Source organism: Theobroma cacao, chromosome 8 (genome assembly GCF_053813885.1).
Source record: "Theobroma cacao isolate CCN51 chromosome 8, ASM5381388v1, whole genome shotgun sequence".
NCBI lineage: Eukaryota > Viridiplantae > Streptophyta > Magnoliopsida > Malvales > Malvaceae > Theobroma > Theobroma cacao.
In genome coordinates, this window is record NC_142646.1 from 9,015,028 (window position 1) to 9,031,463 (window position 16,436).

Genomic DNA, 16,436 nt, shown 5'->3' on the forward strand with positions numbered 1-16,436 from the left:
CGACCCTGTAAGGATAATAAAAAACTTCTTGATCCTAAAGTATCATATCTTATTGAAATTGGAGCACTAATGTATCTTACTAGTAATACATGATTTGATATATCATTTTTTGTGAATTTATTAGCAAGATATTGTTCTTCACCAACTCTAAGATATTGGAATAGAATTAAATATATACTTCGATATTTTCGAGGAACAATAGATATAGGCTTATATTATTCAAATGCATCAAAATAAAATTTAATTAGTTATGCAGATGCAGGATATTTATCTGATTCTCACAAAGCTCAATCCCAGACAAGTTACTTATTCACATATGGAGGTATGGTTATTTCATGACGTTTTATAAAACAAACTATAGTTGCTATTTCTTCTAACCATGTAGAGATTTTAACAATTTATGAGGCAAGTAGTAAATGTATCTGGTTAAGATCTGTAACTTAACATGTTCGAGAAATGTGTGGCTTGTCAACCAAAAAGGAAATTCCAACAATGTTATATGAGGATAATATCGCTTGCATAACATAGTTAAAGGAAGGATACATTAAAGGCGATAAGACAACACATAGTTCACCAAAATTCTTCTCCACTCATGATTTCTAAGAAAATGGTGAAATTAGTGTTCAACAAATTCAGTCAAGTGACACTCTAGCAGATTTGTTTACCGAAGTCATTTCTGCTGTAACATTTGAAAAGTTGATACAAAAGATTGGAATACATTATTTTTAAGATCTCTATAATGCAGTCATTAAAAAAAGTAAAATATACACTATACTTTTTTCCTTCATTAAGGTTTTTCTCACTAGTTTTTTCTTAATAAAGTTTTTAATGAGGCAATATTTCAAAAGCGTATTTTTACAAAAAATTATATAGTCTTTTTCCTTCACTTGGATTGTTTTTCATAAGGTTTTTTATTTGTAAGGTTTTAATAAGGCATATTCTTAATACAATGGACATTCAAGGGAGAGTATTATAAACAAATATATGAATATCCATTATATTACGACCTAAGAAGTGCAGACCATGTCAAACAGCCCAATAGGCAAGATATAAGAAATGTAATATGATTTAAACTCTTAGATAGAAATAGATTAAGACTATGATTTAAGGGATTGTTGTAGGTCCCTCACTTCATTTGTAAATACACATTTGAATAAGATCTTCTTACTCCGTCTAAATATTTTCTCTTATATTTCTCTAATAATTATTCTCTTAAGATTTATTTCATAACATTTATAAAATTATTTATACCTTATTAAGCTTTTATGCGAATGAAATGGTAACCTCCAATTAATTAAATGTCAACGTGGACTTTTTCATATATATAAAAATTTAAAAACAATTTTTTTTATTTTTAATTTTTGTTTATCTTTCATTACTTTTTGGCCACGTGGAAAAAAATTTAATCTATATTATCAATACCACGAGTTATTTTTGTCTTAATGGATGAAAGGAATTAACACGTCAATGCTTCCATTTGCATAATAACTTAATTAATTGGATGTAATCATTGTATGAAGGCTCATTTAATTGTAATAAAAAGATATAAGTTTAGATGATAAACTTAATTAAGTTTAAGGTTTTTTATTTAAACTTATAATTATTTTAAGGACACTTTTTTCCTCTTTAAATGAACAAAAAATTCAGATAAACAAGTCATCATGTTTAACATTTCCTAAATTAATAGTTGAGATATTCAAAAACATTTAACTTAATAATAAGTATGTATCTCTCAATTATATGACGAATTTTTTACACACTATTAATATTTTGTTTGGATTAAAAGGTTTGAATGATGCTTGTCCCTTAAGACTTTTATATGCAAAAGAATGTTTATAATTTTGCCTTGTATACTTATATAGATGTAAAATATAATTCAAATACCCTAAATTTCTAACTTAATCTAGCTAGCTCAAGTCATAACGATAATATTACGACTTGATTTTTTTTATCAAAATTTTTTTAATTTTGATTAATTAAGAAACATGAAAAATGCATTTTATAACTCTGAGTATTTAAAATTTAATGTAACAAAATTTTAGGAGACTTGATTAAAAAGTCAAAGTGTGGCAAACATTGAGTTTTGCTTTAATTAAACTGTGGTGGTCAGTGAATTTCAATTACCGAATTAAAAATCATTGAAACAATTAGACATTGACGAACAGTTGCAACATCTTTTTATTACAATTCAATAAAGTAACAAAGAAATTGAGCATGCAGTTGCACTTGCATCACAATTTTCTTTTCTGGTATTTATGTATATTTCACCAAATTGAGTTAAATATTAGCACATGAATATAACATTTTTTATGAACAGAAGAAGTTTAGGCCTTATGTTCCAGCTGGTGGTGATCAGAACTTGAAGAAGCTCCTCCTGCCTGAAGGGCCTTAGCATTTTTCTCTGCAGAGTGGACGTGCGAACCTTGTTCAATTTTCTCAGTCTTTGCAATCTCTTCATCAATATGAACATCATCCACAATTTCAAGAACCACAGCATGGGGTCCATGGGGACCAGGGACAATAGCCTCCTTCACTTTCAGATGTTCATCAACGTGAACAATATCTGTTTCTTGAACTGTTCTCTTCTTCTTCTTCTTGAGGAAACAAAAGAGAGCGACTGCGAGGAATGCGAGGAGGAAAAGGCCTCCACATGAGATAAGCACAACGATTATAACTGTATGGTTACTTGGTGATGGTGCAGGAGGAAGTGGTGCTGGTGGTGGATGTAAATGGGGTGGAGGTGGAGGGTGTATATGAGGTGGCGGTGGGGTGATCGGATGATGAGGAGGTGGAGGTGGCTGGAACGGCCGGAGTGGTGGTGGAGGGAAATATGGGAAGTTAAAGTTATTAGGAGAGGCCATTGTGATATCAGAAGATATACTATATAAGAAATTGATGGTTAAATTTTGGTGCAGAAGATGGTAAGATTGGGAGCCTATTTGTAGTGAGAGTTGTTGCATATTGCTGGCATTAGAATTCATATGAAGTTTTGAGTGACTTGACTCTCATTCTAAGTTTACAAAGGACGGACCGGTGTGGGGGTTGTTTGCATTGGAAAACACTTCTTAAACCTCCCTTGTTTTTGTGCTGAAAGTAATATGAAATCCAAACTCTTAAGATATATTTGGAATCAGAAGGAAGGGTGGCCGCCTGGTGATTGGTGAAGAAAGAAAATGAAATACAAAAGAGAGACTATATTGGCCAACAAGTCTGTGGAAGAGGTTAAAAACCTGCAAGCCATTCTGTCTTTACATATTGGGAAAACAAGAATTCCTTGAACGTTCGGAGTATTCAATCTGCTGAAGGTGATATTTCTAACTGGTAACATATATTTCGGAATCTGAGCGAATGGTGATTGCCTGATGAAGAAGGAAACGAATTGATCAACAAGGTTGATGCCTCGGTTAAAACCTGCTAGCCAATTAACTTATTGGGGAAAAAGTACTGCTTGTGTTTACGTATATTGTATTCAATCCATGTGATGTTGCAGCAAGTTGTAAATTTGAGGTCAGTTGTTTCTGCCCTTTGGACTTAGGTGATTAGCGAGTTAAGAGTTTTGAGTAGAAATGTCATATATTAAAAGAATAAGAGAAAAAGGAAGTAAAATAGGAGGTGATGTCTCAGTGTGTCGCCATGGCGGTTCACAATGAAAGTGGTTACGAGAATGGAAATAGATACCAATGCACAGTTTATAAGAACACACCAAGACGAAAGGCATTCCTTAGCTAGAGGGAAGAGTCGCCCTATGCAATTCAGAAGCGGACCCTTGATCTCAGCCAGAAAACTAAGAAAGACATAATCCAGTATATGGACCTACAGTCCATCTTCAAGGGCCGGTCCTGCTGCATACTGGTGCTCAGAAGTTAGGCAGATGATATAGCGATTTTATGGAGTTCTTGCAGTTTATATATTCTTTCCTCCCTCACCCTTTCTTCAGTGAGTAGTAATGTAGTAAATATGCATTATTATATCCAAAACATTAAAGCATTATTATATCCAAAACATTAAAGCTTCCAATTTGACTCAAAAAGAGATATATATGGAATTCAACTAGCATCTTGCTATCATGCTCAAGACCACCAAAATGGAAATTTTCATTGATCTTTTCTCCCAATCAGGGACTATACTTACACAACTTAGTAAGAATTGAGGATGAAGGCAGGGCGGGGATGGGGGCCCATCAGAAAAGAAAAAATTTCTTGATTTGAAATTTACATGTTTGCCTTTTAATCTACCCCTGGGGTAGGAAAAATTAACTCAAAAGGTGAACTTTTGTTTGTAATTTATGACGTACACAGTTGGATGTCGTTGATGCTGGAAAGCAAGTGAAAGGATTGTAAATTCCTGTTCACTAAGCCGTTAGTCCATTCTTTGAGAGCATCATTGATAGGAGAATTTCATTCCAAGTATCAGGTACTCCGGGTAGACACCAATGGCTACAATCAGGTACCGATGGATTGTCACTCCAAGTGCCCACATGAGCATCACTACGAAATGCCCCCATGGGGGTAACATGTAACACTGCTACAGGAGTTGTCATTTTCTTCACAACGTCAATTATAATGTCAGAAATTCGGCTACGGTCCCTCCCTTTAGTTTTCAACCATGGGCGTCGAGTCACCTTGCAGGAATTACGGTTTCGACCACTGATACAGGCACAAAACATTACTATTAGTTGAGTTCTGCAATGAGGCCAACTGCTTAAAAAGCTAGAGAAGATCTTGTGAATTACAAACAAGAAAATAAAAGGCTTCTTAGGAATTGGAATTTGGCAGGATGAGTTTGCTTGGACTATTGCACATTCTGAAGGCTTTTTCCTTTGTTTTGCTGCTGTTATGCTAAAGGTTACCTGGGCAGCTTACATCTATTTATCTGGAGGGAAAATAATTTGAGAAAGCATAGCAGCCATCGTCAAACTGCTGAAAGTCTGCTGGAGTTAATCAGTGCTGATGTCAAGAGTCGCTTATCTGTGGTTAATATAGTATATTCTTCAAATAACACTAATAAGTGGGGTATTGTTAAAAGGGGTGCTCGTTGATTGGTTTTAGTTGATCTAGTGAGTGGTTTCTTCTCTTTTGTACTTCAGTAGCATAGTTTTCCTGCTTTCTTCGGATAAAAAATAGTTTTTTATTTATCCAAAAATAAAATAAAATAGAATAAAAATTGAAATTATTTCAAAATTAAAAATATCCTTTTCAAATGGCAAAAGAATTTGCCAATATCATTCCGCTCTTCCTTTTTCTTTTTCACCCAAGAATCTTGCAAATTTCCCATTCAACTCACTCTTCTAAATTACCATCAATGAATGACAATGCTATATGCTCAAGCATTATAAAGCCAAAGCCTTTCTAACCTATCCTTGAGGTTATCATTGAGAAGCACTACAATACTATAATTGAGATTGCCACAGATATTCCACATATCCCAGTTATCAGTGAACAAAGAGGCTGCATTTATAATTCCAGCAAGCAAACAACTCCCTGCTTAGAAAATTGTCCTCTACTATCATAAACCAAAGTTTTGTGGTCAATTAAGCAAAAATTTTCACGTCTTTATGGATCCCCCAACTTAGCACCCCAAAAACAATTATTATCTTGTTTAGCTAAGATGGAATTCTTGCTTGCTAGTGATCTCAACTCTAACAACAAGACAAACTGATGAAGCTAATAATAAAAAACTGGTAGCAAGTAGAATAACTTACATCCAATGGGAAGATTCAAAAGTCCGGAAGAATACCCTAGTTCTGTTTCTGTTGATTGATGTCTCAACCCAAGCTGCCCATGTTTTTAATGAACTTCTGAAGGCAGAAGTGATCCCCATTCCAAGCTTTAGTGATCCACCTGACTGAAAATAGCAACCCCTGTCTCAACAATGCTGTTAGGAGCTTTCTACATAAAAACGAATTATGCATATGGATTTGTAATTTAGTCTTAAAAGCAAAAGTCAAAGCAGCTGAATACATTATCAATGTATTAAAACAGCAACAAGAGAATGAGGCATGATTGTACAATAGATTTAAATTCCACATGCGGAATACTATGTTCACATACATTTCGTCAACATAGAAATAGATGAAAAGAACACAAATCAACAAATAACATTAATGTAAATTTATTATGTATCTATAATTGCAATCTCTGATGCATTGCCACTAAACAAATATCATAATACCAAAACAAGGATTCAGATAGAAACAGAAATCAAATTTCAATGCATCACATTAGTTAGTAAGATTCATAGAGCTTAGAGCATAAATAGATGCAAGTATAAATTTCAAAAAACTAAATGAAACAAAAATGCAAACCAAAAGGAAAATACTCTTTAAGTAAGACACCCAAGGACAACAATATTTGGTAAGCAGTTGAATATAACTATATAACTTACATATCAAAAAGCTTAGTTGGTGTCCACCAATGCCCTGAGTTAAATATCAGGAAATCAGAATCTATCCACTCTTTGCTAATATCATCCAGCTTGTCAAGTCTGACTGTTGATTTAACCCTCTTGGGTGCACGCCTTGGTGCTGGACCAGGCTGAACTAGGAAAACTGATCGGTAAAAGTCTACACGTATATTAAATGAGCTGAACCACACCCCTAAAAACCTAATCCTTTTGGTGATCTTATTTCCATTAATTTCATAGACATTCCTCTTATCCTCCACACCAGTCACAAGCAAACATATCATAGACTCCCACTGTGTTCTGCTCAATGAATCACCAACAAAAACAATCCGTTTCCCACGAAGCTTTCCAAGAATCTCCTGCACATTAAATTTTGGAATGTCACAATTCTTAGGCTTCCATCTCCATTTCTGATAACCTCTATCTCTTCTCCCATTAGCCAGGCAATTAAACCCAGGTTCAGCAAAAGGACATTGTGAAGCATTATATAAAGGGTAACTTTCATCAGGGATCCATTTCCCTTCAAAAACATTGCATTTGCCAACTGAATTACTAGACTCATGAACTCTATAAGTACGAACCGCCGCAGGCTGATATCTTGGAAAGACATAAAAATATGTGCATACCGTTGCTAAAAGGAATGATAAAAATAAACCAATAACAACAAGGGCACTGATCGATTCAGAAACCCAAAGCTTACAATGACCCTTTACAATTTTGTTGCTATAACTCAAAAACCTTTCATGAAATTGCCTCAACTTGCTTAATGAATACTGTTCAACCTCAAAACTACCCACCATCTTAACTATCTATACCAAAATGTAGACTCTTGACCGAAAAAACCTTCCAACTTTCTTCTGAGATGAACAATCAAAGTAAAGCTAACCCAAGTTATCAGCATCATAACATAAACCATGCAATTGTCCAAGATCCCACATTTTCTCAAGCAAATAACATAAGACAAAAACCTTTTTTATACCGACCTTTACAGATGCTTCTTCAACTCACCTGGGCATGGCAGGGAGCTCAAAGCTTTTGGGTTGCAGGAGTAGCAAGCAAGGTAGTTGAGAATAATGAAATAAAGAAGGAAGGTGAGGATATTTTGGGGACTTCAGTTGATAGTTATGAGCATGATGTAAGAACTAAAACACGGCAAAGGAGTAAAGAGCACGAAGGTGAGGGTCGTTCAAACGCAAATGACACTAGTTGTCGGTGAGACGGCAAGAATCAGATGAGCTCGTCCTCCACAGAATGGGATGACGTGTCTGCATCCAAATTGGTGAGTTTGTTTAAATGATTTTCTTTTTATAATTAATTAAAAAACCTTTATCCTTGTAGATTGAGAGTATTTCTTACATATGTAAATATTAAATATATTTTAATAATATTCTATTGATAAATTATTTTATATATGCTAAAATCTTTTAAAATATGTCTAGAAGAAAATTTTTGAAAACCAACTTTGCAAATTTTACAATTCTTTTTTTTTTTTTTGTATAATTTGAGAATCAAATTTGTAAGGCGAATACTTGATCATTAATTTCAACAATTGAATTAATTAAAATTTTTATAAAAAAATTATCAAAGTCAATTAAATTATAATAGAAAATAGAAGGTAATCGAAATTAGTTATCTTAATTGATTAGGCTGGTTATTTTAGTTGGAATGAAAGTAAATTCTTTTTATATTTTTAAAATATTAATAATTTTTTATTTATAAAATATGTTTTTGATGAATATTTTATTTATATATATTTTTACTATATATTATTATTAATGACTGATTTTTTTATTGATTCAATTGCAAATTCTAGACATAAAAAACCAATCCAAATAATCAAATATACCTTCTTCTTGTTAAGAAAGAAGAATGAAAATGCATACACGTGAGAAGCATGCAAGAGGAGCACGTGCTCAATAATTTATATTTCAGTTATCTAAACTATGGTTAGTTACTTAAGTATAGTTAATGCAGTACAATGGTTAACCATATATATAAATACTAAACAGTTGTGAATTTTTTTTTTTCTTAAACAGAATGAAGAATTAGTTTTAACGTTCTTCTATTGATTAGATATCTCTTTCTCTCTTCCTTACAAATTCTTGATTTGAGAAAGTTAATATGGTATCAAAGCCAATGGCTTAAATTTCAATTCATATTCGACACATTACCAGTGATTATCGCCAGCAATTTTCAGTTTAATAGGAGAATTGTGAAATTCCTTTTGCTTCCCTATTTCTGAATTTTTTTTTCTCTTTGTTGCAACACAGCCGAATCTTGCTATTGTCTTTGCTTTATCTCTTTAATTGATATCCTGAATGATTATTTCTTCATCAAAAACCTCCATTTCTCTAATTGAGGACCCTCACTCACCATATTTCATTCACCAATCTAATAATCACGATTCTATTGTTATAAATCCGAAGTTGACTTCTGCAAACTATGCATCTTGGAGCTGTTCGTTTCTACTTGTGTTGGCCATTTGTAATAAGACTGGTTTTGTGAATGAATCAATTGGGAAACCCAAACCGATGAATGACATGTTTGGTTATTGGAGCAAGTGTAATAACTTGATCTTGGCTTGGCTGCTTGAGTCCCTCTCACTAGAAATTGCATCAACAGTCTTTGATATGAATTTTGCTCGACAGATATGGGAGATATTGAAAACGCGTTTCTCTCAACCAGATGACTCACAAATTTGTAATCTTCAGTTCATGTTATGTAATATCACACATGGGACTATAGACACTATTTATTTTTATTATTATTATTATTATTATTATTATTATTATTATTATATGTTCCTTTATTTCATATTTTATTTTACCTTATTGCCTATTTTTGTTTTTACATCCTTTATTTTAGTGATCATTTAAATTGGAGAAAATTATGAGAAACGGACCTCGTGATAAGGTGATTTTAGAATAACCACCCATATAAAGTTATCTGTTTCTAGCCAAAAAGAAGCATGAGTAGACCAAAATGCCCTTAAAAACATCGTTTCAAATAAATGCTCAACTATTTGAGCTATCTCCCTCTCGCAAGAAAGAAAATAGAAAAAAATAAAAATAAATGCTCAGCTGTTTGAGCTCGATCATCTTTCTCTCTCAACTCTTTGAACTGTCTCAACTCTGGCAAGTCTCTGTTGAGCACCATCGTCCTTAGCTTTCTCAGATCTCTTAACTGTATGAGCTCTGTCAACTCTTTGTTAAGCATCATCCATCGGGTTGTGGTCTATCTCTCGACATCTAGCCATATTGTCGTAGATTAATAGACCCTATAGCAGAAATGACATCAAGGTACCTGTTATTGGGTTTATTACTGCAACACACTTAAATTTTTGAAACATTTGGTGTAAATTAGAAGATGGATTAGAAATATTGCCCAGAGTTGTTACATGCCATGCATCTATAACATGTGTTAGCGTTATTTTAACGTGTCACGACATTGGTTATATGTATAGTGTGTTGCCACATTTTATGTTATATGCATTGCGTGTTACGACATTTTACGTTATATGCATGGCGTGTTACGACATTTTACGTTATATGCATGGCGTGTTACCACATTTTATGCTATATTCATGGCGTGTTACGACATTTTACGTTATATGCATGACGTGTTACAACATTTTATGTTATATGCATGGCGTGTAACAATATTTTACGTTATATGCATGGCGTGTTACCACATTTTATGTTATATGCATGGAAATGCATGGCATGTTACCACATTTTATTTTATATGCATGGTGTGTTACCACATTTTACGCTATATGCATAGCGTGTTACAACATTTTATGTTATATGCATGGCGTGTTACTACATTTTACGTTATATGCATGGTGTGTTACAACATTTTACGTTATATACATGGCATGTAACAACATGACTGACAAATTTTGATCATGGCATGTATTGTGTAAAATGATTGACAAATTTTTTTTTTAAAATTTCAGTAGTGTTCCAATTGTGCGATTTGTGATAAGACACGGTGGTCAGTGGGTGGATGGCATTTACAAGGGTGGTGAGTCACGAATGCGGGGGGTTAGGAATGATTTGTCGTTTGCAGGCTTGATGAAGCTGGTTGAAGATGTTGTTGGGCTAAACTCAGAAATTGACGAGATTGAGTTACATGCATTGATCAGTACACCCGGAGAGCTATCACGACCAATTATCAAGGACGATGAAGATGTTGCATTAATTCTGCTAGAATAGAGGAATGTTTCGGCTATGTATGTTAGCATTAAGGGACGCCAAACAAATGTTATGTCACATGAAGAAGTTGGACAACATGGTAATCAGCTCAATCAAAATGAGATTTACAATGCTTCACATATACCACAGCATTCGGTCCGTAACCCACAACAATGGCAAATAAAGATATGCACAAGAGTTTGTACAGCCTGGTAGAGAGACAACATTCATAGAACAGTTGGCTGCACAATTCCGATCAGGATGTGCATCAAACCAATTACTTGCTTCTGTCAAACCAATGCAATGATCGGGTGAAACTTTAGAGTGTGTAATGCCATTGTCAAATGAGAATACGACACTTGAGGACAACAATGTGAGGTTGGAGGGTGACACTGCGACGCTAGAGGATAATACTGCATTTGATGAGGGAAATGGGGATTTGTTCGCTGTCGGTGAAGATAAATTTGATGACACTTCAAATGATGGGCTTGAACAATGGCAAGATGATAGTTCAGATGATGACTACCTTTATGACAGTGACATTCCAATTTGCAATAATGTTGAAGGCAAAACGGAACTTGTTGGAGGTGTTGATGTAGGAGATGTTCAGTGTGATAACCCCATATACAATAACCCCATCGCTAGTGAGAATGGGATTCATTCCCTAGATACATTGCTCGAGACAATGATCAGGAAAAGGGAAATGCAGGGATATCTTGTATGTGGATAATTGCAAGTGCAGAAAGGTTCTCCTTCCAAACAATTACCACTGAGGAGTCAACATGTGCCGATGATCGCTTATACAAAAGAAGAATATTTTCGTCGAAGGTCGAGTTGAAACGAGCTTTGAACATGTTGGTTATAAAAGAGAAGTTTGTGATAAGAGTAAAAAGGTCATGTAAAGGTCGTTATGAGGTTGGTTGCAAGGACAAGGCATGTAAGTTCAATGCGTTTGCAACGAAGTTACCTGACAGAGGAGAATATTGGCAAGTTCAGACATTACACAAAATACACACCTGTACTGTTGATGGTTTTCAAGGGCGATTTCCAACTACGAGTGCGAAGATAATTGGTGAACTTATGTCACACAAGTTTCGGGCTAATTGAGTGGCATTGAGACCTAAGGACATAATTTGTGAGATGAGGGTTTAGTGGGGATTGCAATGCTTGTCTGGTAAGGTTTGGCAAGTGAAGGAGTATGCGGAGAGGCTTGTTTTCGGTCCACCAAAGGAGTCATTTCAACTACTACTCTCGTATTTTTATATGTTGGAACAAGAAAATCCTGGCATAGTGACTGTAGTGGCTTCTGATGAGGCAAAAAGATTCAAATATTGTTTCTGGTCATACAGGGCTTGTATTCAGGGGTTTAGGGATGTAATGCGTCCTACGGTTGCAATTGATGCAACACATCTGAAAGGCAGGCTCAAGGGTGTTCTATCTGTCGCTGTATGCAAAGATGCAAACGAGTGCGTATATCCAGTTATGTTTAGCATCGACCATGTTAAGGACGAAGACTCGTGGATGTGGTTTCTTAGCAAGTTGCGTGATGTGGTTGGTTGTCTTGAAAACACTATGTTCATTTCTGATTAGCATCTCGGCATTAAGAAAGCAATCCAAAATGCATACCCAGAAGCGCAGCATGGTTTATGCGGTTACCACTTGAAAAAAAACTTTAAAAACAAATTCAAGCGTGACGATGTTTGTATGATTTTCACCTTTACTCGAGATTGCTATAAGGTTTTCTATTTAAACAAACATATGAACCAGCTCAAGCATATTCACGCGAAAGCCCACGTTGACCTTACGAGAATAGGGCCTAAGAGATGGGCACGTGCATGTTCATCGGCAAGGCGATACTAAATGATGACATCCAACATAGCGGAATATGTTAACTCATGCTTGAAGCATGCAAGACAAATGCCAATCACTGTTTTGATTGAGTTCATCATAGACATGTTCCAGCGTTGGTTCCATGACCAACACGAGGAGGTCGTCAAGGTGACCACGCCACTCAACCCTTGGGTTGCCAGGCAGTTGAGCAAACGGTTCAATGATGCACATCGCTTTATAGTTAAGCCTATCAATCGAGTGGAGTTCGAAGTTAGAGACGGGAAGATAGATGGACTTGTAAACCTGACCAGGAAGACATGTTCATGTTGTGAGTTCCAAACAGATTTATTACCATGCAGCCATGCCATTTCAACAATAAGGTCAGAATATCTTTATTTCTTATTTGAACCGTAATTGACATAGCATTTACATTGTGCTTGAAGATTAAGTTTATTGTATTTTTCAGTAAATGCAAATGTGTAGCCCGCTAACTACTACAAGACAACTGTTTTGGTGGAGGGTTATTCAGGATCCATTAGGCCGGTAGGGCATCCTAGTGAGTGAGATATCCCCCCTCATGTGAAACAAATTGTCATCTTGCCACCACCTTGGAAAGGCCAAGCGGGAAAACCTAAGAGGAGAAGGATTCCATCAACTGGTGAAGGAAGTTGAGCACGGAGATGTTCGCAATGCAAGAGGTACGGGCATAACAGACAAAATTGCTCATCCCCATTTGCAGTTTCATCCACAAATTCGGCACCATCTCCAAGTCAATCGGCCCCTCCAAGAGTGCGTTGACCCAAAGCATGTTCAAGTTGCAGACAAACCAGTCACATACGCAACAATGTCTAATACAAAGGACAATGTCTGAAGATGTAGGGTGTGTTGTGGATGAAGATAGCTTGTCCACCTAACTAAATATGTAACCCATGTGCAATACCTTTCTCACAATTTCCTCTTGCAATATCTTACATTCATTCATATTTTTTAGTGTTTGTTAGTTTCCTCTTGTAGATGAGTCTTTATTTTAATTTTATAGATATATTATTTGAGTATTCGTTTCATTTTGTCCGTAGTTTTGAATACTGGATAGACTTGCGAAGTCTCTATACTGTTACCCCATTTGTCACATTTTATTACAACTCGTATTAAACAATTAATGATTTGATTTAATTCTTTTCTATTTCATTTGATTTAACCATTTATGTTCTTACAATGAAATTCCTTTCTATTTCATGAGTAATTAAATTTCGCCAATACTCTCTGCCTCTGTTTTTCTTCTTGCTTGTTATTCACTTCACCCACCTCAAGTGTCAATTTTATTTTATTTTAGAAATTTAAGGAAAGTTTTAAAAAAGTAACACCTGTTATAAGAAAAATAATATAAGCTAATATTTTAATTGTTATTTGAGTGATTCCGGCTCTCAGATGCTTATCCATATTCAATATTAAAAATTCTCGAAGTTCAATTTTCTTTTTCAAACCTTGCCAAATATATGTCTATTTTAAAAGTGAAAATAAGTAGAGTTTCGAAAATCTCATTGACTAATCACTTTTATTTATATTTTTATAATTTATATGTCATGAATTTATATTTTTAATTTAAAAAATATATTAATAAAATAGAGTAAAGTTTTTATTTATAAATTTAATAAGATTTATGGTCTTCAATAACCTAATAAGCTCTAATGTAATTCTTGAAGTTTATGTATAATTTCATACTTGTATAGTAGCAATAGTATTAGATTTTGGTTGATCTACCATGATGCTTAAATAAAAAAAAAAAAAAGGAAATGATAACGAATTTCTTGGAAAAGAGAAAAGAGGTAACATTAAAATCTTTTTTGATTAGTGAGAAAGAGAGAAAACTTTTTAGCTGCTTTTTATTAAGAATTTCTTGAAAAATGATGTTTGGCCTGACTTTTGCTTTTAAGAGGTAGATAAGATGAAAGGGCAGGTCGAACAAGTACTTAATAACCAATTCAGCCCCTCTTCATTGCACTTATATGAGTATAGAAAACGAAGAGTTAGCATTCATGCCTATAAATAAAGAGAACCATTAACCATTTGAATCAAATTCAATTATCTTAATCAATCTCAGATAATTGAAAAATGACCTCCAAAGATGCAAGAGTCGAGAACGGGGAAGAGGCAGCCTTCGAAGAGGAGGAGGTGCCTTTGAGGGAGCAGTTACAGATATTCCAGCAGAAGATGCACGCCCTCATCGACAACCTGATGCAAAGGACTTTTGACCTAGAGGCTGCCATCCTGAGCAACAAAAAGATTCTCGCGGAGATAGAGTTCAAAGTAAATGAACTTAGGAAGAAATGAACTACGGTTCATTTTTTTTTTGTATCATCTACTTGTATTTTCGAGGGGATCTTTTTTTTATTTTAATAAAATTTATAGGAATTTTTATTTTCATTGAGCACATATTTTCTTAAGTTATTTTCTTCATTTAAGTTATATTATGTTGAATAACTTTGTGAGTGGATGCTACGTTGAGTGCATGCAGACTTGACGTCACATGCTGAGTTAATATAGACTTATGGCGTGACACGCTGACTTATTACAGTCTTGTGGGGTGACATTGCAGGGGCCAATTATGGTGACACGTTGAATGCATGCAGACTTGGCGTGACACGTTGAGTTAATTTAGACTTATGGCGTGACACGCTGACTTGTTGCAATCTTATAGGGTTACACAGCAGGGGCCAATTGTGGTGACACACTAAGTGCATGCAGACTTGATGTGACACGCTGAGTTAATTCAGACTTATGACGTGATACGTTGACTTCTTCTAGTCTTGGCAAGTGACACGGTAAGGGCCAATTATGGTGACATGTTGAGTGCATGCAAACTTGGTGTGACAAGATAAGTTAATTCAGACTTATGGCGTGACACGCTGACTTCTTCTAGTCTTGGTGGGTGACACGACAAGGGCCAATTATGGTGACACGTTGAGTGCATGCAGACTTGGCGTGGCAAGCCAAATTGTTGTAGTCTTGTGGCTAACATGGCACAAAATTAATAAAATTAAGGAAATTTTAGCTTTTCGATTTTTTGGATTTTTTCAATATGAAGTTTATCTCTCTATTTTTACCTTTTCACTTTTCAACTTGATTTTATGTTTAATTGATAAAGAAGTAATGGGAAAGTAATGTATAAAATGTACGAATATTAAAATTAATAAAATTAATTGTATATACAAAAAAATGATGTACATACAAGGGCCTATATGTTCAGGGTTCGCTCTCACAATTGTTGGAAAAAATTTCTAGTGCGTATTGGCGACTCATATTTGCAATCATATTATGCTTAACTCTGATATTTTTCGATTGTAAAATATCGTCAATGTACCCTATCATGAACATACCGCAGTTGACACTATCGTTTTGCCGATACACTTTAGCTTTTGGCAAATGGATATCCAATGGCATCGACGTCAAATCTCGTGTCTTCTGATGTGTTTTGTTGAAATAATTGATTTGGTGGCAAATAATTGGCATAATAGTCGTAAGGGGTGCCATTTGAGCGGCACGCACTCCGTTTTCCTTAGCATCCGAAGTGCTTACGGAGTCCACCATCTTGATCGTCCACCTCACCAAGTCAATTTTCACTACCACCCAATGCCCGCCCACATTACAAGGTGCGAGGATGAAATCGACATCTTCTCATTTTTTGCCATATGTCGGCCTCTCACCCTCCACGTACCCCCGCAACTCATCCGAAATTTCCATCTTGAACCGGGCATTTTCAATTGGAAATGAGGAATGTAGCATATGGATGGTGTCCTGTGAAGCATGTATACATTAGCTTACACTTAATTCAATCAAAATTGAGTATTTTCATAATTGAAAAATTTTCAGATAAACTTACAAAGAATATCGTGTCAACTATACATGCATGGGTAGTGTACAGCTTCGACTTCGGCCCTGTCATCCGCTTACAGAGTACGCTGAGGCATGCGTCTATATGTTCACAACTCATTTCTTCTTTGGGATCCT

At 35.1% G+C, this 16,436-nt stretch overlaps 2 protein-coding genes across 2 annotated transcripts; both read right to left on the reverse strand.

The window, feature by feature from the left end:
* Positions 1–2,109: 2,109 nt before the first annotated feature.
* Positions 2,110–2,907, reverse strand: LOC18592536 (protein TRACHEARY ELEMENT DIFFERENTIATION-RELATED 6-like). The gene has a single exon (XM_018125619.2). It carries the CDS (start codon positions 2,859–2,861, stop codon positions 2,325–2,327), a length of 537 nt encoding a protein of 178 aa, XP_017981108.2. The 5' UTR covers positions 2,862–2,907; the 3' UTR covers positions 2,110–2,324.
* Positions 2,908–4,067: 1,160 nt separating this feature from the next.
* Positions 4,068–7,650, reverse strand: LOC18592537 (protein trichome berefringence-like 7). Its single transcript, XM_007019332.3, has 3 exons — positions 6,385–7,650; positions 5,702–5,860; positions 4,068–4,646 (listed from the first exon to the last, which is right to left on the reverse strand). Exons 1-3 carry the CDS (start codon positions 7,200–7,202, stop codon positions 4,352–4,354), a joined length of 1,272 nt encoding a protein of 423 aa, XP_007019394.1. The 5' UTR covers positions 7,203–7,650; the 3' UTR covers positions 4,068–4,351.
* Positions 7,651–16,436: the final 8,786 nt, after the last annotated feature.